Here is a 27,970-nt window from a genome sequence, read left to right as displayed (position 1 = left end):
CACCTTCTCCCAGCCTAGTATAAGGAGTAGTGACAGGGAGGTGGACTCTGGGAAGGCCGGGAAGTTGAGGACAGGAGACAGAAGGCTGCAGACCCAGAGGGAGGGAGGACAGGGAGTCGGAAGGAGGAGGCCAGAGGAAGGCACACAGACGCAGAGCAAGGGCAGCAAGAAGGAGACCCTGGTGGGAGGAAGACACTCTGGAGAGAGAGGGGGCTGGGCAGAGATGAAGTTCCAGGGGTCCCTGGCCTGCCTCCTGCTGGCCCTCTGCCTGGGCAGTGGGGAGGCTGGCCCCCTGCAGAGTGGAGGGGAAAGCGCTGGGACAAATACTGGGGAGGCCCTTGGCCAAGGGACCAGAGAAGCAGTCGGCACTGGAGTCAGGCAGGTTCCGGGCCTTGGCACAGCAGATGCTTTGGGCAACAGGGTCGGGGAAGCAGCCCATGCTTTGGGAAACCCTGGGCATGAGATTGGCAGACAGGTGGAGGATGTCATTCAACATGGAGCAGATGCTGTCCACGGCTCCTGGCAGGGGGCACCCGGTCACAATGGTGCTTGGGTGAGTGGCTGTGGGGCCAGGTGTGGAAATGGGAGGCTGTGGGCTTCTGGGTTGAGATTCTTGGGAAGTGGTTGAAAGGATGGATGGATCTCTTACTTGCAGCCTCTGGGGCAGCTTTCTTCTATGTTCCGCCCCCCTCCTATGCCACCCTGGAGTCCCTCTGCCTGTCCCTCTCCCGGTCTCTCTACAATTTGCTCTGGCTCTTCTCTGTCAGGGTCAGAGATGGTCCCACTAAGTGCAGGTTTGTTATTCTTGCAGGAAACTTCTGGAGGCCATGGCACCTTTGGCTCCCAAGGTGGTCTTGGAGGCCAGGGCCAGGGCAATCCTGGAGGTCTGGGGACTCCATGGAACCAGGGATACCCTGGAAACTCAGCAGGCAGCTTTGGAACCAACCCTCAGGGAGCCCCCTGGGGTCAAGGAGGCAATGGAGGGCCACCAAACTTTGGGACCAACACTCAGGTAAAGTCACTCCCCAGACCTGCTACCTGCCACCTCCCTCCCTCCAAGCCCACACACTCCACGTGCCTCTCTGGTCCCTCTGGATCCTACACTCAGTCTCACCTTCTCTGCAGGGAGCTGTGGCCCAGCCTGGCTATGGTTCAGTGAGAAGCGGCAACCAGAATGAAGGGGTAAGAGGAAAGGGCTGCGAACGAACGAAGAAGCCACTGGGTGCAGGCTACCGAGAGCTGGGGAAAGAGAAAGAGGAAAGCAAGATGCGGGAGTGGAGGGATTGGGGTGAGAGAAAGAGATGGGGCTGGGCGAGGAGTCTCACGCCTGTAATCCGAGCACTTTGGGAGGCCGAGGCAAGTGGATCACCTGAGGTCAGGAGTTCAAGACCAGCCTGGCCAACATGGTGAAACCCTGTCTCTACTAAAAATACAAAAATCAGCTGGGCGTGGTGGTGTGCGCCTGTAATCCCAGCCACTTGGGAGGCTGAGGCAGGAGAATCACTTGAACCTGGGAGGTGGAGGTTGCAGTGAGCCAAGGTCGCATTACTGCACTCCAGCCTGGGCAACAGAGTGAGACCCTGTCTCAAAAAAAAAAAAAAAAAAAAAAAAAAAGGAGGAAGAGACGGGCTTGGGTCTGGGCCCGGGGAGGAGGCAGATGGGAAGGGGAGGTGGGAGAAACATGTTAAGAGAAAGGAAGCCAAGCCCTAAAGAACAGGAGAGGCCTGGCCTGTGTCCACGGCCGAGGCCGACATCTCCAAACTCACCGTCCCCTTCCCTCCGCAGTGCACTAACCCCCCACCATCTGGCTCAGGCGGAGGCTCAAGCAACTCTGGGGTGAGTGGAGAGGGGCAACCCGGGAGTTTTGCACCAGAAGGAAATGGAAAAGTTCTGCTCCCCTTAGACTGGGCACCATGGAATTTGGCCTGGGTGGAGAGGGAGAGAGGTGGGGCCTGTCTTGGTGCTCTGTCTTTAATCCTGGCCCTGCTCCCTTCCTGCCCCTCAGGGAGGCAGTGGCTCACAGTCGGGCAGCAGTGGCAGTGGCAGCAACAGTGACAACAACAGCGGCAGCAGCAGTGGCAACAGCGGTGGCAACGGTGGTGGCAGCAGTGGCAACAGCGGCAGCAGCAACAGCAACAATGGTGGCAGCAGCAACAACAATGGTGGCAGTAGAGGTGACAGTGGCAGTAGAGGTGACAGCGGCAGTGAGTCCTCCTGGGTGAGTTTGGCACCTCTGTGGAAGACTGAGATGGGGTAAGGCCCTAGTGGTCCCTGCCGGGAGAGGGCTCCAAGTTTCTCTGAAAGCTGCCGCTGCCCCAGGATGGGCAGTCTCCCTGGCAGTCGTCACTCAGGGGTTCCCTCAGCCTCCTGTTCCCCACCCATGCTGTGCCCCTGACACGCGCACTATTATTTCTGCCAGAGCCACCCCACAGCTTCTGACTCTGTATCCCTATTTTCCACTCTGTGATGGTGGGGACGTTATCCCGCCTGTCTAAGCTCTTGCAGTCAAGTCCACTTGGCAAGTCTCAGGAGATCCTGGGGTGGTGGAGAAGAGGGGGGACATGGGAGAATATGACACTTGTCTGGGAAGCTTCCAGGAGAATGGGGGCAGGACTGTGATCCGGGAGACCTACGGACGCTGACAGAGCGACGGTGCAGACGACATTCACACACGGGGCCCCTGCATGAGTGTGAGGGCAGGAAGGGGCGTTGTGACCCCGCAGCTGCCACCCCAGGGCCCCGGGCCTCACTGACTCCAGAGTCGGCAGTCCCTCCAGCCTCCTGGCCAATGGCCTGTCCAACCCCTTGGCTGATGGCGTCTCCCATCCCGTGTCCTGGAGTCGAGCTGGAGAGGGAGCCACATCTGGCTTCCTCGGGGGTCTGGGAAAGGTGTCAGACAGGAGGAGGTGCGTGAACACAAGACGCCAAATAACCTGAGCTGCTCTCATGCCCCGCTCCCGGTACAATCCTCTTCTCCCCCATCTAAGGCAGTTCTGGGAATGGTGACCAAGGCAGCTCCGGCAGCTCCCAGGTGAGGGCTCTCGGGTCCCTTCCACTTGCTGCCCCCTGGTGGCAGGATCGCGGTTACTGCGCGGCCGGGCTCCAGGGGTTCCCACCCCTGGCCTGCGGTGGGCGGCAGCTTAGGTTCCCCAAATCATTGCATAGTTCCGAATACCCTCGGCCACACCTGGCTTTCTCCATGCTCAGAATAACTTTCTGCAGCGACCAACAGGCTAAAGACAGGGAAGGTGTGGAGGCTGGAAAGAGGACTGGAATCTGATTGGGGTTCCAACAAATCTGCAACACCGCTGGGAGCGACTGGGTCCCCTTTAGGTCCTTTAGGACAGCGTTTGAAATCTTGCTTTCCCCTGCAGGGATCCAGTACCGGCTCCTCCTCCGGCAACCACGGTGGGAGCGGCGGAGGAAACGGACATAAACCCGGGGTGAGTGACTGGCGTGAATCTCCCACCTACCGCGGGAAGAAAAAGGAGAGCAGCTGATGTCACTTGCAGGATCGAGGAGCCAAGGCTCCGCGGAGATGGGGCTGGATGGCCGCGGAGTGGAGCGGAAGAGGCTCGCCCCAGGGTTAAAATGCTCCCATTTGGGGGCTGGGACTGGTCTGGGAGGGGACTGAGAGAAAGCCTCCACTTTCTTCCCCCGGCAGTGTGAAAATCCAGGGAATGAAGCCCGCGGGACCGGGGGATCTGGAATTCAGGTGAGAGCCAAAGTCTCTTGGGGACTGCAGTTCCTGCCCGGGACTGCGCCCGCTCCTCCTAACTCAACTCCGCTCAGCCCCCTCCTGCCCTGTCTGCGGGGAACTATTTCAGCAGAAGAAACCAAAATGCACTCCTAAAAATGCTAACAATTTCCAAAGTACTAATTAATTGCAAATCTTGCTGTGATATACCTCACCTTATACCACAGATGAGGCTGGGAGAAATCCCAAGTAAACCGATCCTGGCACAATTGTCTTAAATGTCCTCTATCCAGCCAGGGAACAGACTGTGGTGAACTCTGGGGGATTCAGAGTGTTTTGGAAAGAACATTCCCCCCAGTTATGCTGGAAATGTGGGCTTTATGTCAGCAACCGTGGTGCTGAGAGTTAGTGTTACTGAGATCTTGTGAAAGTGCGGGTTGCTCTAACAGGGTTGAGTAAGGCTGAGCTCCGCGTTGCTAACAAGCTCCTGGGTGAGGCTGGTGGGAAAGGACTCACCTGGCCAGGAGTAAGGCCAGACAGGAAGTGCTGGGGCTGAGTAGAGACAGCTCTTTTTAGATCATCTATGAGGGATACTAACCTTTTATGGGAACAAACTGGATTTTAAAAAACTTTCTCCCCATTTGTAACCCTCTTTCTAGTTTTTTTTTTTTTTTTTTCTTTTTCCTTTTTGAGATGGAGTCTCATTCTGTTGCCCAGGCTGGAGTACAGTGGTGCGATCTCGGCTCACTGGAACCTCCACCTCCGGGGTTCAAAAGATTCTCTTGCCTCAGCCTCCGGAGTAGCTGGGATTACAAGTGCCTGCCACCACCCCTGGCTATTTTTTTTTTTTTTTTTTTGTATTTTTAGTAGAAACAGGGCTTCACCATGTTGGCCAGGCTGGTCTCAAACTCCTGACCTCAGGTGATCTGTCCGCCTCGGCTTCTCAAAGTGCTGGGATTACAGGTATGAGCCACTGCACCCGGCCTTTTCTAGTTTTATAATATACCACAGTTTTAAGTATATAAGTAGTCAAAAAACAGCCATCTTTTCCTCTATGGTTTTTGCTCTTGGTGTACTGCTTTAAGGTTTTTATTTTCTTCTAGCACTATGCATAGTCCTGTAATTTCATTTTTTCAGTTTAACTGGGATGCATCTGGACTTTGTTTTCCCGTATGCTGTCTAGTCCCACCCCTCCATCTAACCAGACTTACCCTACACTTTGTATCCGAGCTGTGTGCTCCTTTATGAGGGGGAAAACTGGTTAAAAACAGAGAGGAGGAAACTGATGAGCTAGAACTAAAATTTTCCTCCAAAATACTTCACTGATATTCCCAGTCCCATGTATTCAAACACTTCAGCCTCTGACTTAAAATGCCTCTTATAAATACCTTAGTATTTTGGGGAGCTTCTGGGAATTCTGTCAGACAAGGACCACACTGCTTTATTTATGGTAGCTTTAGAGTATGTTACTATCTTCCTCTTATCTTCACTTACCATTTATCTTTTCCAGTGTTTCCTTACCTATTCTTAGACTTTTGTCCTTCCAAAAAAAAAGTCAGTGTTTGAACCAGTTCCAAAAGACAGTGCCATTAGGATTGTTAGAGGAATCATATTAAATCAATGCATTAATTTTTGGTGGTGGCCTCAGGATCTTAAACAGGGGTCTGTGTTTCTTTGTCTCACCCTGCAGGACTCCAGAGGAGAGAGAGTTTCCAGCAACACGAGGGTAAGAGGATGGCAGACCTGGGGGCAGAGACTGTACCAGTAGTAAGTGGGATAGAGGTAGGTTCTCCAGGAGCAATACTGGCAGACAGGTGGTCCCACATCCCTGCCAGGTCTACATGAGAGCTCTGGGAACGAGGAAGTACTTATGGGTCTGGAATTCACCACGTTTCACAGCAGATAAAGCAGGACTCCAGAGGAGCCCACCTCTCCCTTAAGAGGGGACCAGCCAGTCTACTCTACGCCGCCTCAGCCGCTACTGGCTCTCCAGCTAGCATCCCCTTTTCTTACTAATGCCAATCAGCCCAGACAGGGTCCTTCAGTTTGAATCAATTTAGTGCAACAGCCTGGCTCACTCCAGCTCCCAAGCCAGGGGAGAATTCAGATGCCTTGCTGGCAAAGCCCTCCCTGATGGATTTTGGGTGGCTTGCAGAAATGAACATAAACAGAGATGGCAATGTTATCTCTGGACATTGTAAGTGAGCAGCCACCCGACCCACAGGAGCTCAAAATAAGATCGAAGGGCAGATGGAGCTTCCCTGAGACAAGGACCTCTTTCTCGGGGCTCTGGGAAGTCCTCTATCATGCTCATGTCTCAGTCCCCCGATTCAGGAACCCCTTGCTGACACCCTGCTCCTCTGCCCTCTCGTCCCCCTGCCCGCCTGCCTCCCCATCAACTCCTCTCCATTTTCTGTCTCCCTAGGAAGTAAGCAAAGAGGGCAATCACCTCCTTGGAGGCTCTGGAGACAATGATCCGGTGAGCTTAGGGGCAGGCAGGGTTGGCTTTAGGAGAAGAGATGGTGAAGCATGCTAAGATCCTGGGAAAAGAAACAAAAATGTCAGTTTCTTCTTGCAAGCTGCTCTAAATCTGTGTCCAGTAACCATCAGGAGACCAAAACAGGGGTCTGGGATCCCCATCTCCCTTTTCGGTTCATTCCTTCCTTCCTTCCTTTTGATTTGGATCAGAGCCATGTTACTTTTGTAACGGGAAAAAACAGATAAAAGTAACAGAAGAATGGCCAAGGGGATTTCCATACTTAGGGAGGCAGTGTTGAGAAGGAGAAAGTCGGCTGGGCGCGGGGCTCAAGCCTGTAATCCCTGCACTTTGGGAGGCTGAGATGGGCGGATCACGAGGTCAGGAGATCGAGACCATCCTGGCTAACATGGTGAAACCCCGTCTCTACTAAAAAATACCAAAAACTAGCCAGGCGCGGTGGCGGGTGCCTGTAGTCCCAGCTACTCGGGAGGCTGAGGCAGGAGAATGGCGTAAACCCGGGAGGCGGAGCTTGCAGTGAGCTGACATCTGGCCACTGCACTCCAGCCTGGGCGACAGAGCAAGACTCCGTCTCAAAAAAAAAAAAAAAAAAGAAGGAGAAAGTCACTGAGCTTTGAGGTAGAAGATGGGGTTTCAAAAGCCATCTCTGACCAGGCATCAGCATAACTGTAATCCCAGTGCTCTGGGAGGCTGAGGTGCGGGGATCATTTGAGCCCAGGAGTTTGAGACCAGCCTGAGCAACATAGCAAGATGCTGTCTCTACTTTACAAAAATAAAATAATAGGCCGGGCACAGTGGCTCACACCTATAATCCCAGCACTTTGAGAGGCCGAGGCGGGTGGATCACCTGAGGTCAGGAGTTCGAAAACAGTCTGGCCAACATAGTGAAACCCCACCTCCACTAAAAATACGAAATTAGCCGGGCATGGTGGCGCATGCCTGTAATCCCAGCTACTTGGGAGGCTGAGGTGTGAGAATCGCTTGAACCTGGGAGGTGGAGGTTGCAGTGAGCCAAGATCGTGCCATTGCACTCTAGCCTGGGCAACAAGAGCAAAACTCCATCTCAAACAAACAAAAACAAAGAAAGGAAAATAAGTTTTTTTTTTTTTTTTTTTGAGAAGGAGTCTCACCCTTGGCCCAGGCTGGAGTGCAGTGGCGCAATCTCGGCTCACTGCAAGCTCCGCCTCCCGGGTTCACGCCATTCTCCTGCTTCAGCCTCCCGAGTAGCTGGGACTACAGGCGCCTGCCACCACGCCCGGCAAATTTTTTTTTTTTTTTGTACTTTTGGTAGAGACGGGATTTCACCATGTTAGCCAGGGTGGTCTCGATCTCCTGACCTCGTGATCCGCCCATCTCGGCCTCCCAAAGTGCTGGGATTGCAGGCGTGAGCCACTGTGCCCAGCCTCAAAAAAATTTAAGATATATGTTAAAAACACCACCAGCTCTGTCATGTCATCTGTGTATCTTCAGGCAGGTCAGTTAACCTCTTCTAGCCTGAGCTTCCTCCGGTAAAATGAGGACAGTGAAGCCTGACTCACATAGCCTTCAGTTACCATACAGCTTTCTGTGTCACCACCAGACCAAGGTGTTGTGGAGTCCAGACTCTGGAGGCAGATGCCGCATAAGGCACGGTGCTTGGCGTGCCGTGGGACTGCGTGCCAACTAATCTCATTACTTGGGGTGTTTTGGGGACAGAAAAGGGTGAAGGCAAGAGTCTGAATATTGAGATTCAGGGGACTGAGTGGGGTTCCATGGGAGCAAGCCATTCTAAGAAGGCCTTCCTAGGTGAACTTTTAGGGGCTATGTAAGGAAGAGAAGGCGGCTTTACAGAGAGGAGGACAGGAAGCCTGGACCGAGGTGGGGATGAAGCAATCCGGGGCAGGTTGACAGGTGGCAGGCATGATAGGACGCATAAGCCTTGGACATCGGTCCCCCTTTTCCCCACCCAGGGGCAGGGGTCCAGCTGGGGCAGCAGAGGAGGTGACGCTGTTGGTGGAGTCAATACTGTGGTGAGTGGAGGCGACACTCCACCTTGGGCTGGGACCATGGTGTCACGCAATCCTCGCCTCCCCTCCTGCCACTCATATCTCCCGCCTCTGGCTCACAAAGTGGGTTCTTCGTCTCATCCCATTTCTCCTTGATTCCATAGAACTCTGAGACATCTCCTGGGATGTTTAACTTCGACACTTTCTGGAAGGTGAGTTCTGCAAGATGGCCCTGTTCACTTGCATTTGGAAAACCCCTGCCCTTGGCCCTACAGGCTGGGGTCCTCTTTCTAAACCAACAGTCAGCAGTGGCCCTTGACCTCTCTCGGCCAATTACCTTATGACTCAATTTGGCCATTCTTCTTTTTGTTTCCTCTGCAGAATTTTAAATCCAAGCTGGGTTTCATTAACTGGGATGCCATAAGCAAGGTAAGGGCTGGAAGGCCGTGTGATCCCAATCTCCGTCGGAGAGGGGTATAGGGAAGAAAGCTAAACCTCCGCTCGGTGAGCTGGGGAAACAGTGACCCTGGCTACTAAGGGAGCATTTAGGCCAGTGCTAAAAACAAAAACTAAACCCACTGGGGGTGGAGGAGGGAGGACAGAGGAGGCCTGAAAAGAGGGGCAGAATCCGGAGCAGTTGGGATTGGGGATGAGTGGAGGGGATGGGCTTCTTTGCTGCTTCAACACATAGACCCGAGCAGGTCCCGAACCTCAGTTCCCCCTTTGAGATGGGGAAGGTTAAGGGGAGAGTAGGTTGACTCCTAGAGGGTACACAGAATGAGGAGGGAGGTGGAGCTAAGACGCCCCGAGAGGATGGACACCCAGAGAAAGGAACCAGCAGTGGCCGACAGCCTCAGGGGTGACAGGCATTAGTTTCTCCCACACAAACAAAAACACAGCTGGGGTGCAGAACCCCTCCCTCCTTCTTCCCTGCCCACACTTCCCTCCTGCAGGGGAAACCCTGGCCAGGCTGCTTTGATATCTGAGTAGCAGAGGCACCTCTAGAGGAGAGGGGGCTGGACTGGAAGGGAGGGGAGGAAGGACAGACAGACAACCCACACAGACACTGCCCCGGCAGAAGCTGCGACTGGTGATGAAAGGATGGGTTTCTGAGCCACTATTTTTTTTTTTAAGAATATGAATTAGTTTAAACATGGAGAGACTTCACATAATGATTTGGATTTCGGGTTTCTTTCAAAAACTTTGGCAACACTGGATTCCATTTCCACGGGATGGGGTTAGGCGAGAGCTGAGAAACAGCTGCTGCTTGGCCCAGGTAGGGTGTGTTGGGAATAGGTGGGAGGGTCACTCTCTAGTGGCCAGACTGTCCCTACCTGTCACAGTCATTTTTTTTTTTTTTTTTTTTGAGACGGAGTCTCGCTCTGTCGCCCAGGCTGGAGTGCAGTGGCGCGATCTCGGCTCACTGCAAGCTCCGCCTCCCGGGTTCACGCCATTCTCCTGCCTCAGCCTCCCGAGTAGCTGGGACTACAGGCGCCCACAACCGTGCCCGGCTAATTTTTTGTATTTTTAGTAGAGACGGGGTTTCACCGTGGTCTCGATCTCCTGACCTTGTGATCCGCCCGCCTCGGCCTCCCAAAGTGCTGGGATTACAGGCGTGAGCCACCGCGCCTGGCCTATCACAGTCATTTTAGCCACCCAACTGATCCCTGTGAGCAGTGGAGCTTCTGGCCTTTAATGTAAAAGAAAGAAGACTGGGCTCAGGAAAATCGAAGTCTGACGTTTTAGGAAGAAGGTTGAGGAGACAGGAGAGTACAGATGTTCCCACCCAGCTACAGTGGATTCATGTTCTCTCTTTCTTTCTCTTTTATTTATTTATTTATTTATTTATTTATTTATTTATAGTGAGACTGAGTCTCGCTTTGTCACCCAGGTTGGAGCGCAGTGGTTTGATCTCGGCTCACTGCAACCTCTGCCTCCCGGGTTCAAGCGATTCTCCTGCCTCAGCCTCTCTAGTAGCTGGGTTTACAGGTGCCCACCACCACGCCCGGGTAATTTTTGCAGTTTTAGTAGAGATGGGGTTTCACTATGTTGGCCAGGCTGGTCTCGAACTCCTTACCTCCAGTGATCTGCCCGCCTTGGCCTCCCAAAGTGCTGGGATTACAGGCGTGAGCCACTGCATCCGGCCTCTCTGTTTCATAGAGAATGGTTTCTGGTAGAAACAAGACTCTTTCCCGGGTCACAGGGAACTTAGGGTCTGATGGGAGCCGGGGCACATACAGACACTTCCCAGAGAACCAGGACCGACACCGTGCCATTTTTGCCCATCTAGGGCGGCAGTCGAGGGAGTGATCGCAGTGAGTCAGGATTCATCTGGGCCAGCTCCTCAGGAGGCAGATCTCCTAGAAAGCAGGCAGGGTAGAGGTGGGCAGGGCAGAGGGTGGAGCCCCGCTCTCCAGAGTGGGGCGAGGGAGCTGAGGACTTCAGCCAGAGTGAGGAGGAAGCAGAGGGGAACGCAGTGTAATGTTTCTGACGAGGCAGGGGGTTCTCAAGCCCACGCCGGGGTATCTGGGTTTGTTTGGATAGCAGGGCAAAAAGGTCCCTGTAGATTTCTGGAGCAGGGGTTTTTTATACCCTTGTGTCGGCTCACGATGTCCCGGAATTCCTGTTCCTCAAGCTCTCTCTTTAGAACCTATTTCTGGCCAGACGCGGTGGCTCATGCCTATAATCCTAGCACTTTGGGAGGCCAAGGCTGGTGGATCACTTGAAGTCAGGAGTCTGAAACCAGCCTGGCCAATGTGGCCCATCTCTACTAAAAATACAAAAATTAGCCAGGTGTGGTGGTGTGCGCCTGTAGTCCCAGCTACTTGGGAGGCCGAGGCAGGAGAATCGCTTGAACCCAGGAGGCGGAGGTTGCAGTGAGCTGAGATCGTGCCACTGCACTCCAGCCTGGGCAACAGAGTGAGACCCTGTCTCAAAAAAAAAAAAAAAAAAAAAAAGAACCTATTTCTTTGCCCAGGACCAGAGGAGCTCTCGCATCCCATGACCTCCAGACAAGGAGCCACCAGATGGATGGGAGCCCCCTACTCCCTTCTTAAAACACCACTCTCTCTCATCACTAATCTCAGCCCTTGCCCTTGAAATAAACCTTAGCTGCCCTAAACTCCTGGTCTCTGCTCCTTTCTTACGTCTCCGCTGTTGTCCGGGGTGGTGTGGAAAGGGTGACTGCAGCCCACAGCTTTGGGAAATGGGATGGAGGAGGCCCAGCAGGTGGAAAGGGGATGCTCTCAGGCAGGTCCTAGTCTTGAGGTTTTGCTAGAATTAGGTTCTGCTGGAGGCTGGCAGACTTGGGATAGAGAACATTGTATGCTCTGGGACAGGGAGAGTTGGTTAGTGCCTCTCTCTCTCCCTGTGTTTCCAAACATGGTTTTCTGGTGTCCCTAAAGACTCCCAGCTCCTCCCGTTCCAAACCTTAGTCACAATGACATTCTGAAGGCTGAGAAAGGGCAGTAGCAGGAGGAGGGGTGGGTGAGCGTGCCCAGGCTCTCTGCTAACCTGCTCACCACCTTTCATCCACAGAACAAAGTCCCACCCCCCAGCACCCGAGCCCTCCTCTACTTCAGCCGACTCTGGGAGGTAGGAGAATTCTTGCTGTTTGAAGAATGGAGGCCTGGCCCTCCCGACTCCCCAAGCCTCCCTCAAGGCAGCCACCCTCTGCTCCCACCACCTGTCTCCAAACTCCCCCTCTTTTCATTTTTGAGATAGCTCATCCAAATCTTATCGCCCAAATCTTATCACCAATACCATCTCAAGTCCTGCCACCCTCAATCTCCCACGTGCTTACCTTCCTCCAACCCCAAACCACACCCAAAAGCTCCTTCCTACCCGAGATCTGGAGACTACCCCAATTTGCTGCACAGACCACCCCCTGGGTTCTGCCTCCCCGGCCCACTCCGCCCTCCTTCTCCCCGCAGGATTTCAAACACAACACTCCTTTCCTCAACTGGAAAGCAATTATTGAGGTAAGCGGGGCAGGACTTCTCAGCTCTGGGACACGGGGTTTGGGGCCCTGGGCGAGCCGCTGACCCAGGTGTCTGTCCCAGTTTCTTCCCCTCCCTTCCCACTTTCCCAGGCTTTGTGCAATCCCAAGTGGGGGTGGGGTGAGAGGGAGAAGCTGTGAGTCACTGAGGAGCAGGGTGGGAGGACCTCCTAGTATAAAAGCCAAGGCCAAGCGCTGGGGCTTCCACAAGCACATGAACATGAAGCTGGCCGCTGCCTCTGCTCTGCTCCTGCTCCTGCTGGGCCTGGCCTGGACCCAGGGGAGCCACAGCTGGGTGGGTACTGCAGCGTGCGCAGGTGCGGGGACACCACGTCGTGGGGAAGAAGGGGCCTAGGCTGTGGCATGGGGAGGACAGCTGAGGGGGAATGGGAAGGCGGTATGCAGGGGTCAGGTCCCTGTCTAGTGGAGGCAGCTGCTGAGGGTCTGAAGACCTGGGTCAGGGAGGATGGGCCGGACCTCTGGACCGTGCCAAAGACCACACTCCAACTGTGCATGGCCAGTAGCCTTTGAGAAACAGGACCCGTGGGCACTGAGGTAAGGGCTGCCTGCTCCCGCATCTACATGTGCCAAGTACATGAGGCTGGACAGGTGGGGCCCTGCGAAGGGGGAGGTCGACTTCAGCTGAGTGCGGTCATGCATGTGTGTGTGAACAGGGTGGCAGGTCGTCTGATGTTTCACGAAGAACCAGGATGCTGATCTCTAATTGTAACTAATTTAATTTTTAAGTGGACCAAGCAAAAAATATCTGGAGGCCCATGGTCAACCAGTTTGTGACCTCAGGGTTAGGGCTTGCAGTGGGGTTTAGGTTCAAGGTCAGGTATGGATAAGGCAGAGTTAATGCTGGAGTCAGGACTTCACTGTCACTGTGTGTGTGTGTGTGTGTGGCGGGGCGGAGGGTCCAAGTGGAGAAGCTGTGATGGCTTTTCAACGCTTAGTTTCTCCTCCTGTGCTGGGGCTGGGGGTGTCCGGCGCATCTGCAGCGCCTTAAGTTGCTTTATCTGTTTTCTTGTATTTCTTTTTTTGCTTCCTGCAGCCCAGAGCTGACCTAAGCATGCAGCTTCTGCAGATAACAACCCCTCCTTCAAGCACCCTGTGGGGCATGGCATCGGTGTGCAGGGACTAAGGGCCTACGGGCATAGCAGCAGGACTTGGTACAGGCAGAAGGCGAGCTGGGCTGCGGTGCCTGGGTCTGCCCCAGAGGAGCCTGCGTGGCTGCAACTCACTTGTTCTAGCTCAGTCTCAGGCTGGAGCTGTCAACTCTCCCAGGGCATGGGTGGGGAAGGAGTTGCCAAACCTGGTTCTCTCCCTGGCTCCCAATGCTGAGTGTGGAAATCTGTCGTCTATCTATCTGGGCCAACAGCTTCTCCAGGCTCACTGCCTTCTCTATAGGTAGCACGTGGAAAGGGTGGGGTGAGGGAGAAACTGGGGCTCCGGAAGCCCGGCAAGGCCCGCACGACTGCAGAGGCAAAAACTGTGGCCCCTTTTTCCTTTCAGGGTGCGGACACGTCATCACTGCAGAAACGTGCAGGCGGCGCCGATCAGGTGAGTCTCTGTCCTCAGGTTCCCCTGCAGGGCCCTTGGTCCCCCTTGGCCTTGCTCCCAGGTCTGGGCAATCTGAAATTCTCTTTGCCCCCACCCCCCACCCCATTCAATGGCGTTCTCAGCCGGGTGCAGGCTGGTAGGAGGTGGCAGCTGTAACTTCCAAGGTGAGACATCTACCACGGACCCACTGGGTTAGGTCCTGGAGCTTCTTTTCTTGGTCTCCTACCCTCATCTCCCAAGTAACACTTGAAGAGTTGGGAGAGGACTCGAGGGCAGGGTGAGGAGGAGGAGAAGGTGGTGGCCATTTGGGCTAGGACAGTAAAGGCAGGTGAGGGTGTGGGCCCTAGCTGGCTGGAGGAGATTCTATAAAAGAAAACACGTAGGGGCCGGGCGCGGTGGCTCAAGCCTGTAATCCCAGCACTTTGGGAGGCCGAGATGGGCAGATCACGAGGTCAGGAGATCGAGACCATCCTGGCTAACACGGTGAAACCCCGTGTCTACTAAAAAAATACAAAAAACTAGCCGGGCGAGGTGGCGAGTGCCTGTAGTCCCAGCTACTCGGGAGGCTGAGGCAGGAGAATGGCGTGAACCCGGGAGGCGGAGCTTGCAGTGAGCTGAGATCCGGCCACTGCACTCCAGCCTGGGCAATAGAGCGACACTCCGTCTCAAAAAAAAAAAAAAAAAAAAGAAAACACGTGACACGAGGGGAGAAGGCAGGCGTTTTAAGAAAGGTTCGGTCCAGGCAGGAAGGTGGAATGTTTATTCCAGAGCAAAATGGCCTTCTTCCGTCTGTTCTAACCCCCACACCCACTTCTTCCACAGAACTACAACTATAACCAGCATGCGTATCCCACTGCCTATGGTGGGCAGTACTCAGTCAAGACCCCTGCAAAGGTGAGACCTGCAACCGCCCCGTCTTCCCACTGGGGGCTCTGCATGGGGGATGGGGAGAGAGGCTTTCACTGCCGGGTCCTCTCGGTTGGTTGCCTTGCCTGAGGCTGGATCCCGCTCTCTTTGAGTCCAGGCCTCCCCACCCTTTTGCAAGGGAGACTCGGGTTCCCTGAGACAGTTTGGAAGTGAAAGGCAGGAGGGTTCAATGCTCCTCACACCCACCCAGTCAGAAAAGGTTAAAAAGGAGCAGCAGCAACAGAGAAAACTGAGAACCAACACCCTCTCCAAGAAGAATATAGGGTCTAAAAACTCATGACACCGGCCGGGCGCAGTGCCTCACACCTGTAATCCCAGCACTTTGCGAGGCCCAGGCGGGCGGATCACGAGGTCAGGAGTTCAAGACCACCTGGCCGACATGGTGAAACCCCATCTCTACTAAAAACACAAAAATTAGCCGGGCATGGTGGCGGGCGCCTGTAGTCCCAGCTATTTGGGAGGCTGAGGCAGGAGAATTGCTTGAATCCAGGAGGTGGAGGTTGCAGTGAGCTGAGATTGCGCCACTGCACTGCAGCCTGAGCAACAGAGCAAGATTCCGTCTAGAAAAAAAAAAATAACGACACCTGCAAAACACACGAGCAGCTCTTCCTCACAGGTTCCCTCTGTGTGGACGTTTTTTGGGGAAGATGGAATGGAGAGTGAGGAAAACAGACTCGCGCTTAGGGGCCAGCCAGGGAGTGGATGGTTGGTGGAAAAATGGATGCTTTATTCCACAAAGGAAATGAAAGGAAAAAATACGTGAAAATATGGTTTCATTCTGTTGCAATGAAGGCAATCTCGTAACATCAGTAAATGAATATGCTAAGTGCAAATTCGGCTGACAAAGCGACAGCAGGCTGGGTATTTCCATCTCTCACGACAATAAAGTCCTCGCCTTGGGGAGTGGACTTTCCACTGAGAGAAACCACAGGCCGGTGAGAGGAGGGACGTGCAGCTTTTACTGCCTGTGGCTTCCACTCTGCCGGGTTATCTGTGGCCAATGTCGACCCACCTGGCAGGCCGAAGGGAGGCCTATCCTCTTTTGACCCCCTTGGCCAGTACGTGCCCAGGAATCATGTTCAATATCATCTTGGATCAAGTACACTTAGGATAATAAATGTGCTGTGAAACCGACTCCACAGTCTGAATGTCCACAGTCAGACTGGAGAACCTTGGTGATAGCCCCGGTGTGAGCCTGCCCTTGCCGCTGGGCCCTTCGTGAGCCCGGAGGCCATGGCAGGGTACAGGGAGGCCATGAGCCCCACATCACTTTCCTTTGATTTTTTCACAGGGGGGAGTCTCGCCTTCTTCCTCGGTGAGTATGGGGGCCTGATCTTCATCTGGCTGGAGAGAGAAGGGGCCTGAGGCCAGAGGGTGTGGAAGGGACCCTGTGGTGACCACTCAGATTTCTCTTTTTCTGGCAGGCTTCCCGGGTGCAACCTGGCCTGCTGCAGTGGGTGAAGTTTTGGTAGGTGAGTGTCAGAGTGGGCCGCACCAGGCCACATCCTGGGAGCGGATGCATAGTCACCCCAGGGCAGGGCCAGGATCTTGGTATATCCTCAGATCTCAGTGGGCAGCGACATGAAGTCAGGTATGCTCTGCGTGGACGCTCTAAAGGTGTTAAGGCAGAGGGGAGCTCATGGTGGGGTGTGGAGAAAGACCCATAATAAAATGATCTAGGGCCGGGTGCGGTGACTTATGCCTGTAACCTCTGTGCTTTGTGAGGCTGGGGTGGGAGGATCACTTGAGGCTGGGAGTTTGAGTCCAGACTGGGCAATATAGCAAGACCCCACCTCTAGAAAAGCAAAACAAACCAAAACAAACCATTCCAGCCTGGGAAACACGGCAAAACCCCGTCTCTATTAAAAATACAAAAAATTAGACAGGTGAGATGGTGCATGACTGTAATCCCAGCTACTCTGGAGGCTGAGGTGGGAGAATCACCTGAGCTTGGGAGCTTGAGGCTGCAGTGAACTGCAATCACGCCACTGCACTCCAGCCTGGGCAATCAGAATGAACAAACAAACAAATGAAATGAAAACAAACAAACAAACAAACAAACAGAAAGATTAGCCAGGCATGGTGGCACCTACCTGTAGTCCCAGCTACTTGAAGGCTGAGGCAGAACGATCGCTTGAGCCCAGGAGTTGAAAACTGCAGTGAGCTATGATCACACCACTGCACTCTAGTCTGGGCAACAGAGGGAGACCCTGTCTCTAAAAAAAGAAAGAAAGAAAGAGAGAGAGAGAGAGAGAGAGAGAAAGAAAGAAACAAAGAAAGAGATAAAGGAAGAAAGAAAATGACCTAGGACCATCAGAAAGCACCCTAAGGTGGGACCACACAGGCACAGCTCTGGGAAGAGAAGATGGTGTTCTAGATGGAGCACAGGGACTGGGATAGAGATGTTGCAGGGGAACTGTAGAGAAAAGAGCCTCCTGGTGGAAAGGTTCAGAGGCAGGACGCAGCGAGGCTGCAGGGGCGAGAGGTGATAGCTTAGCTCGGCAGAACCACAAACTTTGTTTTAGGTGAAGCAAAAGTGAGGGGCACCACAGGTGAACAGGTTGGACAGCAAAAGAATGGTGGGCGCCCAGACGCTGGGTGAAAAGATGCCCCATTTCCGTAGGCTTAGGAATGGCCACATGCTACCATTTGATTTTCTTTCTTCTAGGCAATTTCTTCCAACCACCACCGAGGCCCCGAAAAACACTGGTAGTCAGGGAGCTCCTCCCCTTGGCTCCCAGCCTGTACCAGCCCTGGCCCGGCTGCTGCACCTCTGTTTCCTAGGCTGGGGACCCAGCTTGTGTCTCCTTATTTCCTCCCACTGCACTGTGGGGCCTCAGTGACCACCAGCCTCATCGGATACACCAGCATCTTTCTCTACCTGCTCCCTTTTGTGACCTGAAGTCACTGTGACAGTTCTCCGGGAAGGAGGAGCTTCCTACTTTTGAGTCTCTCTGTGGAAATAAAACATGAGTCTTGTTTCCCTACGACTTTCTCAAATTTTATTCTTTAATGCTATGTTGATGGCCTGGCTCAGGGAGGATGGAAGAGTGATTTAGGGGCAGCTAATCTGCCTGAAACTGGTATAAGGCACAGAGGCCGAGAGAGATGAGACCTGGGTTTTATTTCTGACAAGCAGCCTGCATCGTGCATCATTTTCCTCATCTGTTAAAAAAAAAGAAAAAATCATTAACCAACCTATATCTGAATACCATTCTTTTCTTTTTTTTTTTTTTTTTGAGACGGAGTCTCGCTCTGTCACCCAGGCTGGAGTGCAGTGGCGCGATCTTGGCTCACTGCAAGCTCCGCCTCCCGGGTTCACGCCCGTTCTCCTGCCTCAGCCTCCCGAGCAGCTGGGACTACAGGCGCCCGCCACCGCGCCCGGCTAATTTTTTGTATTTTTAGTAGAGACAGGGTTTCACTATGGTCTCGATCTCCTGACCTCCTGATCCGCCCGCCTCGGCCTCCCAAAGTGCTGGGATTACAGGCGTGACCCACCGCGCCCGGCCGCCATTCTTTTTTTTTTCTTTCTTTTTTTTTTGAGAGTGAGTCTCACTCTGTAGCCCAGGCTGGAGTGCAGTGGCACGATCTTGGCTCACTGCAACCTCCACCTCCTGGGTTCATGCAATTCTCCTGCTTCAGCCTCCTGGGTAGCTAGGATTACACGCATGCGCCACCACACCTGGCTAATTTTTGTATCTTTAGTACAGATGGGGTTTCACCATGTTGGCCAGGGTGTTCTCGAACTCCTGACCTCAGGTGATCCACCCGCCTCGCCCTCCCAAAGTTGCTGGGATTACAGGCGTAAGTCCCCATACCCGGCTTGAATACTGTTCTTTTTGCACTTGAAGCAGCCACAGGTGTTTTGGTGGCCTGAAAAAGCGACAATGGAACTATTCAAGTCAGGAGGCAGGGGGAAAGAGGTTGTTCAAAGTGGGAGGTCAGTCCCAGAAGGTCAGGGAGAGGGCAGGAAACAGGAGCCAGGTGCTGGTGGAGACTGTGCTTCACCACCTGGACAGGCTGCCGTGGGGATGGGGGTGTGGCTGGGGAGACGCGCTTAGGAAGTTGGGGGCACTGGATTAACCCAGGGCCTTATCATAGGCACTGCCCTGTGTTTCCAGGATACAGAGGGAGGGAGGAGAACACTTCCACCCCATCACTGTATCAATGAAACAGGAGAGGCTGCGGCGCAGGCTGAGCCAGGCGTATTCCACGCTGAGGAGCCCTTGGGATGGGGCTGGGGGTCTGCAGTTGGAGCCCCTAAGCCCCACCAAGCTGGTCCAACACGTCCGGATTAAGGATCCCCTACCCCTTTGTCCCCCTGGCATCCCTGCAGGGGACAGGAAGTAAAAGGTGGACAGGAGGCGCCCTGCCAGCCTAAGTGACTCCCTCCCAGGTTTGAGTTCCCTGAGGGCATGGCCCCCATCTGCCTAGGTCACTCTCCACCCACAGGACAGGCACAGGGCCTCACACAGTGGATGTATACATGAAAGAAACTCGGCCCAAAACTGACTTCAGGAAACCAAGCTGACCCAGTCCGCCTGCCTGGGAGAAGGCTCGGCCTCTCTTCCGCTCGGCCTCTCTTCCGCTCGGCCTCTCTTCTCTCCTGGGTCCTGAAATCCTGACGCTGGTTTGTACCTGTCCTCTGGGGTTCAACGCCGTAGGAGAGCCTTGCAGTACCTCCTGGAGGCCACAAGGGGGAGAGCGCGGGGCTGTCCCAAGGAGGAGGCTGCATCCTCGCTGCACAGGGAGCTTCCCGGAGCGTGGGTGGGGGTGGAAACCCGCGGGGAGCTCAGGTCTCCTCTGCCCAGTCCCTGAGGCACTGGGAGACGTGGGGTGAGCACGGTTCTTGGCTCGTGGGGTGCTCGTGGCCCAAAGAGCTGAAAGCAGCTCTTGAAAGCTTAGAGTGACACCCGAGGCAGGCTAAGATCCCCTGGCATAAGGGGCCCTCCAACTAAGGGTGGGTACCCCTTTCTCCTTTCAGGGATCCTCCAGTGACCTCCTGAAGCCGCAGCTTCCATCATATTCCTTAGATCCCATTCTTCCACAACGCCCGGAAGGAGCCCGTGCTCGGAACCTACCACCAGCTTCTCATTAGCCCTGGAATAAAATCCCTATTCCTCACCACGGCTCTATGCAATGGGCCTGGCATCCCTCTCTAAGGTCCCTCTGGGCCTACTGGCACAGGCCATCAGGGAACAAGGGCGGCTGTTACCAAGGTCTTCAGAAAGCCAGAGCTTCATCTGCTTTTAGGACTAATTTCAAATTTCTCTCCCTGGGCCACCTTTTTAAATTTGTATTTTAATAGAGATGGGGTCTTGCCATGTTGCCCAGGCTTGTCTGGAATTCCTGGGCTCGAGTGATCCTCCTGCCTCAGCCTCCTAAAGTGCTGGGACTACAGGTGTGAGCCACTGCACCCGACCCTCAGGCCATCGACCAATGAAGCCCTGTCAGCATGATATGGCTGTCAGCATCATACGGTTTTCTTCGCAGCACCTGTCCTTCTCTGAAGTAATCTTGTTTGTGTGTCTATTTTTTGTTGCATTATGATGTCTCCTTCGCTAGGATGTGGACTCCGTAGGGCAGGTCTTTTGTCCATCTGCAGTCCCCAGCACCAAGAGTAAAATAAATATTTACAAATTAGCCAATGGAGAGAGGGATTGGAATTAAGTGGGACCAATCCGGGAAGACTTCCCGGGACAGGTTTAAGCACAGGGCACATAGGGTGGGTGGCAAAGGAAGAAACCGGACCTGCTGGTGGATGAGGCTGCTTTCTTGGGTGTGACAACACTGACGAAGGGAGGAAGGGATGGGACAGGGATGCCCTGAGTTCTGCCCCCTAATACTCCACACCCCAGCCCCCTTTCTCTCCCAGGATTCCTGGCTTTCCACCTAGTGTTCACTAAGGCCCCGAAAACCCAGTGTCTATCTCTTGGAATCCCCACTCCCTCCCTAGACCCAAAAGGCTGGCTGCCAGGCCCTAGGTGTGTCTCACAATGGGGCAATCGGGGCTGGGCCTCGCCTCCTACCCACACTCAAGTTCTGGCAGATTTGGGGTGGGGTGGGGGCAGGCCTGTGGGAAAACAGGGGTTTACTGGTATTCTCAGTGAGGGAGCTAGGAAGTCAAGCCAACCTGGATATGTGATGTTGCAGAGCCAGTCTCTGCGGCTGCCTGACTCCATTAACCCTCCGTGATTCATCCAAAGCTGAGCTGCATATCGGGCAGATTTTCCTGCCACCCATCACCTGAACTGCTGGGACCCTCTCCCAGGGAGAACCCCCTGCCCCTCTCTTTCCCCATCTGCCCAACCCAACTCAGGGACACAAACTACTGAGGCAGCGTAGATGGAGGAAGCTGGAGGAGTCTGGAGAGAGACACTGGCTTCTAAAGCTGGCACAGCAAAAATCATGTCAGGATGGAACTAGCTGGGCGCTGTGGCTCACTCCTGCGATCCCAGCACTTTGGGAGGCCGAGGCAGGGAAATCACTTGAGGTTAGGAGTTTGAGACCATCCTGGCCAACATGGTGAAACCCCATCTCTGCTAAAAATACAAAAATTAACTGGATGTGGTGGTGCATGCCTATAACCCCAGCTACTCGGGAGACTGAGACAGGAAATCACTTAAACCTGAGAGGTGGAGGTTGCAGTGAGCCGAGATCATACCACTGCACTCCAGACTAGGTGACAGAGCAAGACTCTGTCTCAAAAACAAAAAACAAACAAACAAACAAAACCCCAAAAAATTACCCTCAGAAAATCTACCAGGAAGGTGCCAAGTGGAAACAAATCATGAGTCCAACACAGACAGCTTTTTTGTCCAGCATAGGAACAGAATTTCTTTGGTTGAGCACACAAAGCAGTTGGCCTGTGTTTAGAGGCACGATACAAAAAGTACCTATTTTTAAACCCCAGAATGTTGAACACTAGAGCCAGAACCAGAACCTTATCTGTAAACACATACTTGGTGTGGCAAGATGATTATACTACTGGAGGCATCTGGAAACTGAGGCAATCTCAGGTTCATTCGGGGGCTGATGCCACTAACCTTAGTTCTTCGTTTTCATTTTGTCAAGAGCGTGCAGTTTGATTCATTTAAATGAATGCACCTATGCTTGGAGCTGCCATGTCTGATGGTGCAGGCTATGTATCACAAAGGACACTGTAAAGGGGACCTGCGGGGGTTTGATGCAGTCTGCCCCCTACTCTCAGGGCATAGGTCTAATTCACACAGGGTGTTACATGGGCTGTAACATAGCCTGTCCAGCATAGAGAGGAGCGATACAGGTTCAGGCTCTGGAAGCCCAGTGTTCTAATGCTGGTCCTGTCACATTCTGGCTGTGTGACCTGGGGTGAGTTATTTAACCTCTATATGCTGTGGTTCCCCCGCCTATAGAATGTGAGTAATTATAGTACCCACCTGTGTCAGAATCACTGGGACATTTCAATGAGATCACGTATTTGGAGCACTTAGTACAAGGTCTGCCACATAGTAAGCCTCAGTAACTCAGCTAACATTCTTATCAGTACCATGAGGTGGAGAGGAAAATATAGGAAGGGCAATTTATTGTCAAAGGACAATCACAGACTAGACTCTAGAGCCAAACAGAAGATGGCGTTGGATTGTTTGATGCTCTAGATCACCTAGGCCAAAACTGGTGCTGGGTCCCCCCACCCATCTGTCAAATCATAGCTGATTACACATCAGTTCTCTTTTGTCTGATTCTTCACTCTTGGAGTTGACCCTATGCGGATGGAACGGTGGCTAATGAGCTTTTTCAGTCACTGTTCGTTAATTAGTAAGATTCATTACACAGAACTTGTGTCCTCCAGAAAACCTTTTGGGAGGTGCTCCACCCACCTCAGTCATTCTATAACTCGTCCCTTCCAGGAGCACCAACTCTGTGACATCTACTACTGCATGGCCATCTGGGCTAAGGGAGTGTTCTCCAAGCAGTGTTCCCTCAGGTAGCTCTGCAAAGGGGAAGCTGCCGTTATAAAATCAGAGGAGGCTGAAGAGGGGCAGGATGTCTGGGACTGGGGTGTGGGGGCAGCGTGAGGATGGAGCCGAGGTGCCCAGCTGCTGGGGTTCGTAAAGGTTATTCATGGACACCGTCCAGCCCTCCCACCCAGGGCCGCCGCCACGGTGCATTGCATCAGGTTGGGTTGATAAGGTCTTGCTTTGCCCTGGCAGCGCCGGTCCATGTCCCAGCCCCTCCCTGTTACAGCAGGAGCCGGTTTGGCCACCTGAACTTCACTGTGGAGAAGGCTGCTTGACTAGGACGTTGTGTCACAGTGAGGTGATCCAACTTCCAAACGGGGGGTGGGGCGAGGTGGGTTAGGGCAATGACATGGAGTGGGCACTCCAAGTTCAGGGTACCTGGATCCCATCTCCAACTGGGCACCCTAAGACCTGGTTTTTGTTTCCCTGTTCCTTGTCGTCTTAGCTCAAGACAGTCATTTCTCTGAAGACCCAAGAGTAAAAGATGGGCAGTTGGAAAATGGAAAGGTTCAGCCCCATGGAAGAAAAATGTACACTGTGGCAGAAGGATGCTTGAATACTAAGTCTAACATATCCGGTCTGACTAATGCTGACTCCACCTGGGTTCTTTGTGAGCCGTGGTACTAGGGGGATGTAAAGCTGGTCAAGATACAGCTCCTGACCTCAAGGAACTTGATATTCTGAAAGGGAAACAAGGCAAGAACATGACTTACTTAGATACAATAGACACACTTAGATACAGAGACATAGAAACGAATGAATATGGGAATTCTGTGAAAGGAAAGGTGTGGAGAGAGGGACTGGGCATGGCAGGAAAAATCTGGGAAGCTTCATCCAAGAAGAGTGCTGGGTTCTGAGAACTGGAGATGAGAGAAGGCCATGTTAGGAATAAGGGACAGCATGGCTAGATTCTTGGAAGAGGAAAAAAGAAGGATACAGTTGGTAAGGAGTCCAGTTTGGTCAGAATGTGAGGTATGTACAAAGGGAGTAATGGAAGAAGTTATAAAGGTGGGTTGAGTTCAGAGCATAGACCGCCTTCACTGCCAAGCTAAAGAGTTTACATAGATTTTGGTAGGGTGAAGAAACGGCCTGAATTAGTGTGGAGCGCGGGCTGATACCTGTAATCCCAGCACTTTGGGAGGTCAAGGCAGGCGGACCACTTGAGTCCAGGAGTTTGAGGCCAGCTTGGGCAACATGGCGAGACATCTTCATCTCTACAAGAAAATTTAAAAAAAGCTCCAACATCTCTACAAGAAAATAAAAAAATTAGCTGGGTGAGGTTATGCGTGCCTCTAGTCCCAGCTACTAGGGAGGCTGAAGTGGAAGGATTGCTTGAGCCTGGGAGGTCAAGGCTGCAGTGAGCCATGATCACCTCACTCTACTCCAGTCTGGGCAACGAGTGAGAGCCTGTCTTAAAAAAAAAAGGGGGAAAAAAAAAGCCTGAATTCTAAGAGAGGAATAGGGATATAAGGAAAAGAGACAAAGACAAAAGGAGAGGTTGCTTGGGTACCACTGCCAATCCCTCGGAGGGACAGGTCCAACCTGTCTCTGTCCCAGCCCCATCTGCATGAAGAGACCCATTGCAGTCTCACCTTCCACGTGCCTGGGGCAGAATGCGAATTGAGAAATCCAAGGCAAATGAGGAACAGTCCATGCCTCCCCCTCCCAAAGCCCCGGGGGTGGGCGACAGGCTCTGAGGATGAGTCAGTGGGGTGGGGACCCCATTTCTGTGCTCATCTGCCTCCTTGGGAATATAAAGAGCAAGCACTGAGGCCCCGCCTCAGAGCACCCCAAACTTGATGCCATGAAGATCCCGGTCCTTCCTGCCGTGGTGCTCCTCTCCCTCCTGGTGCTCCATTCTGCCCAGGGAGCCACCCTGGGTGGTTCTGAGGTGAGCACGTCACCTGCATTTTTATTCTTATACATGTTACCCACCTACCCCTCCATCTCTCTACCTTCTGTCCATTCCTGGATAGGTGGCTCTTAGTTTTGGATTCTGATGGGGGCTGAAGAAGTTGGGGCTCTGTGGAAGGGAGGAGGAGGGAACAGAGCATCCCTGGGGAGACATTTGGGACAGAGATGCTCCTCTTTCTGGAAGGGATGGTGAAGTGTGTGGGGGAGGCTCGTGTACTGAACCCTGGGAGGAGACAGGACTGAGTGGGTCGTCTGGGTTCAGACGATCTCCACCGTGGGCCCTCAGAGTGTTCACTCATTCTGTTCCAGCGCACACATGCCTGGGGATGTGCAGGGGAAGAGGGGGAACTGGAGAACGGCAATGTGAGACAGAGCAGCTCCAAACCCAGGCCTGCGTCCACATGGACAGCAGGTGGAGAGGGTGGAGCAAAGCGAAAAACTAGCTAATGCTGCCTGCAGCTGACTTAACTCTAGGAGGAGTGGGGCTGGGGTGTTCTGGGATACCCCTGCCTAGCCCCTCTTTGCTCTATTTGTGCCCCTGTGAGCGGTGCCCTCGTGACGGGTGGCTCCTCACTGTCTCTGGAGCGCAGACCACGGTGAGAATCTTTACCATCCAGTCCTCAGCCAGAGAGGAATCCTGATGCCTGCTCTGGATTTAAAAGTCTAAGACAGGGGCACAGGCTCAGCGGCTGACGACCGAGCCAGTGATGTCACTGAGCTGGGGGACTGTCGGGGCCTCAGGTGAAGGGGGGCTGACTTCCCCAGTCTGAAAGGGCAGCTTTCACACTACCTGACACCATGGAGTGGGAAGACGTGCCTAGAATTTTAAAAATTTTAGGGGAAACTAGAAATCGGGATGAATTTATGAATTCTTACTAATTCAAAATGTCCAATTCAAACCAAAAAACAAATGAGCCAAATTTTTATGAGATCTGAGCATCTGGATCCAGCCTGCGGGTTCCGTGTTTGGCTGTGTCCTGGGGAGGACACGATGGGGCACACTGAGGCCTGGGGTGGGTAACTGAGCCTCCAACAGTGGTGGCAATAAAGCCACAAAGCAAAGCAACCTCAATCAATGAGAGGCAGGCGGTTCACCTCAGCAGCTGGGCTCCCACCTGCATGCGAATCTTTCCCACCCAGCTATGTGGACTGAGCATGGGTGTCTCCAGAACACCCCACCTCTTAGAATTAAGTTAACTGCGGGGCAGCACTAGCTAGTTTTTCCCGAGCGAATGCTCCGCTCCAGGCTTTCTGCCTGCTGCCCATCACGACACCGCTTACATGTACCATTCTCCAATTCCCCCTCCTCACCCTGCACATCCACCAACCATGTGCGCAACTGGAATGGAGACCATGGTGGAGAACAGGCTGCGTTCTTTCGGGGACTGGCCTGTGGATGAAGGCAGAGCTGGCAGACAGGGATGTGGGTGAGGGCCCTGGCGTCATGTGACCACCTGCCTGCCTCCTTTTCTCCCTCTCCCTTTCTAGGAAGAAAGCACCATTGAGAATTATGCGTCACGACCCGAGGTAAGCCGTCTGTTTTCCCCGGCCCTCCAGCCGTGAGTCTGTCCTTTCTCTCTTTGTGCTTCTTAGCAACTTTCCTAACACCCTGCTTTTCCGCCTAGGCCTTTAACACCCCGTTCCTGAACATCGACAAGTTGCGATCTGTGAGTACGCTTCTCTGGTGCTGCCCCCGTGAATACCTTCATTACAGAGGGGATAAACGCCTTGGTGGAGAGCTTGCAAAGCTGCCATGGTTCCTTCACCTTCTCCAGAGGGCTGGGGGCTAAGCTCTGGCCTCCCCTGGAGCTGACCTGCTTCTGCTGTCCCTCTTCCTCCACAGGCTTTTAAGGCTGATGAGTTCCTGAACTGGCATGCCCTCTTTGAGGTGAGTGCTCGGGCGCCCCTTGCCCTCCTTGGTTGTCTGCAGTCATCCCAGGGTAGTGGCAGCACATTTTGGCTTTAAATGTACGGGTTGGTTCCTGAGCTCTGGGAGGGAGTGACTGCCCTGCCTGGATGCTGCCCAATGGGCTGTCAACCGAAGAAAGCTTCCCCCGGCGTCTGTCCTGGCTGGCTACCCATGTTTTCCTAAGATGGTGGTGGAGGAGCAGAGCCCCAAAGACAATTGCAGAAGAGGAAGAGCCTAATCGGTCAAGATTTTATTTGAATCCCCTCATCCTCTATGGAAAAACTGGGGCCCACCCACACTTAGAAGGCAAAGTCAGTGACAGAGCTGGGGTCCGCGTCTCCTGACTGCACTCACTTCACACGTGGCCTCATGCGAATGCCTTCAGCTCCCTCGGCCTCAGCTTCCTCTGTGAGGTGGGGATGACAATCCACCACAAAAGGTTGCTGTAAAAACCCACTGAAATCATGCTTGTGCAAGGCAGACACAGAATGAGTCCTCAGGAAATATTAGCTCTTGATAAAGTAATGGCAAAATAATAACATTATTGTTACTATGGTTACTGTGGGAGTTCATTAAGGGAATGCTTACTGATCCATGCCCGGCTGACCCGCAACACAGCACTCTCTTTCTCTTTCTTTCTTTTAGTCTATCAAAAGGAAACTTCCTTTCCTCAACTGGGATGCCTTTCCTAAGGTAAGAGGTGTGGGCATTAGGAGGATATTGGGGGTAAGGGAAGAAGCAGAGGATATGGGAGAGAGAGTGCGGACAGGGAAAGGAGGATCAACCTTCTCACCAAACTGAAGGGAGATCTTAACTACTACATATAGACGAGAACGGGAACTCACATCGAGGCAGAAATTCCTTTCCATCCGTGCCATCCTATACTGGGCACCCAGGGGTTTCCCCATCTAACCCTGACCCCTCTCCCTCCAGCTGAAAGGACTGAGGAGCGCAACTCCTGATGCCCAGTGACCATGACCTCCACTGGGAGAGGGGGCGAGTGTGAGCGCTGATTCTCAACCTACCATAACCCTTTCCTGGCTCAGGAACTCCAATAAAATGTTTTCCATCCAACAGCTCCTGTATCTGTGTCTCTGTCCTCCTACTGGGCTTTACAAAGGAGTTAAGATGGAATGGGCCCCAAGGCTGGTAGGTAGAAATCTTGACTTCCAAGAGGAGAGTAAGTAGGGAGACAGGAGGAAATAGAAAGGACACACCAAGATGGCAAGAGACCTCCTTGTGTTTTAGCTCGTTAGTGTTGACTGGGATCCTTGAGGAGCATGAAGCTATGGCTTGCTTAGTAAGATGCTCAAGAAATTTCTAAACCAAAAAGTAACTGAGACAGGTCTCATTCTCTTGAGGGGGAGCTCGTGGACCCAGAAAACTGTCCTGTTGGTTTGAGCAATAAAGACAGCTCAAACTAGTGCCAAGCACCGATAGATTTGTCAGAGGTCAGGGTCACCTCCACTCAGAGGCCATTC

General features: G+C 53.2%; 2 protein-coding genes and 1 long non-coding RNA gene across 11 annotated transcripts; 2 read left to right on the top strand and 1 right to left on the bottom strand.

The window, feature by feature from the left end:
* Window positions 1-18: 18 nt before the first annotated feature.
* Window positions 19-17,653, top strand: LOC105495521 (dermokine). 8 transcript variants are annotated; one of them, XM_011765194.2, is made up of 19 exons: window positions 19-553; window positions 812-1,012; window positions 1,126-1,182; window positions 1,786-1,836; window positions 2,006-2,218; window positions 3,375-3,443; window positions 3,665-3,715; window positions 5,388-5,423; window positions 6,123-6,176; window positions 8,144-8,203; window positions 8,344-8,391; window positions 8,561-8,608; window positions 11,717-11,773; window positions 12,112-12,159; window positions 13,692-13,739; window positions 14,562-14,633; window positions 15,958-15,981; window positions 16,091-16,138; window positions 17,335-17,653. In XM_011765194.2, exons 1-18 carry the CDS (start codon window positions 224-226, stop codon window positions 16,136-16,138), a joined length of 1,515 nt encoding a protein of 504 aa, XP_011763496.2. In that variant the 5' UTR covers window positions 19-223; the 3' UTR covers window positions 17,335-17,653. The 8 variants fall into 8 exon arrangements, with proteins under 8 accessions (XP_011763496.2, XP_011763486.2, XP_070942444.1 ...); XM_011765184.3 differs by lacking the exons at window positions 14,562-14,633; window positions 15,958-15,981; window positions 16,091-16,138; window positions 17,335-17,653 and having other exon boundaries at window positions 13,692-13,936; XM_071086343.1 differs by lacking the exons at window positions 8,144-8,203; window positions 14,562-14,633; window positions 15,958-15,981; window positions 16,091-16,138; window positions 17,335-17,653 and having other exon boundaries at window positions 13,692-14,099.
* Window positions 17,652-26,996, bottom strand: LOC105495523 (uncharacterized). Its single transcript, XR_011617459.1, has 7 exons — window positions 26,844-26,996; window positions 23,785-23,880; window positions 23,266-23,346; window positions 22,526-22,638; window positions 19,180-19,349; window positions 18,485-18,539; window positions 17,652-17,831 (listed from the first exon to the last, which is right to left on the bottom strand). It is a non-coding gene; the product is annotated as an uncharacterized lncRNA (long non-coding RNA).
* KRTDA (keratinocyte differentiation associated protein) lies at window positions 24,416-27,565 on the top strand. 2 transcript variants are annotated; one of them, XM_011765196.2, is made up of 6 exons: window positions 24,416-24,557; window positions 26,069-26,107; window positions 26,206-26,247; window positions 26,424-26,468; window positions 27,135-27,182; window positions 27,423-27,565. In XM_011765196.2, exons 1-6 carry the CDS (start codon window positions 24,471-24,473, stop codon window positions 27,459-27,461), a joined length of 300 nt encoding a protein of 99 aa, XP_011763498.1. In that variant the 5' UTR covers window positions 24,416-24,470; the 3' UTR covers window positions 27,462-27,565. The 2 variants fall into 2 exon arrangements, with proteins under 2 accessions (XP_011763498.1, XP_011763499.1); XM_011765197.2 differs by lacking the exon at window positions 26,206-26,247.
* The last annotated feature ends 405 nt before the right edge of the window (window positions 27,566-27,970 follow it).

The sequence above is a fragment of the Macaca nemestrina genome, chromosome 20 (genome assembly GCF_043159975.1).
Source record: "Macaca nemestrina isolate mMacNem1 chromosome 20, mMacNem.hap1, whole genome shotgun sequence".
In the NCBI taxonomy this organism is placed as follows: domain Eukaryota; kingdom Metazoa; phylum Chordata; class Mammalia; order Primates; family Cercopithecidae; genus Macaca; species Macaca nemestrina.
The sequence above is the reverse complement of the archived record's forward strand: the minus strand, read 5'-3'. Positions and strand labels throughout refer to the sequence as shown.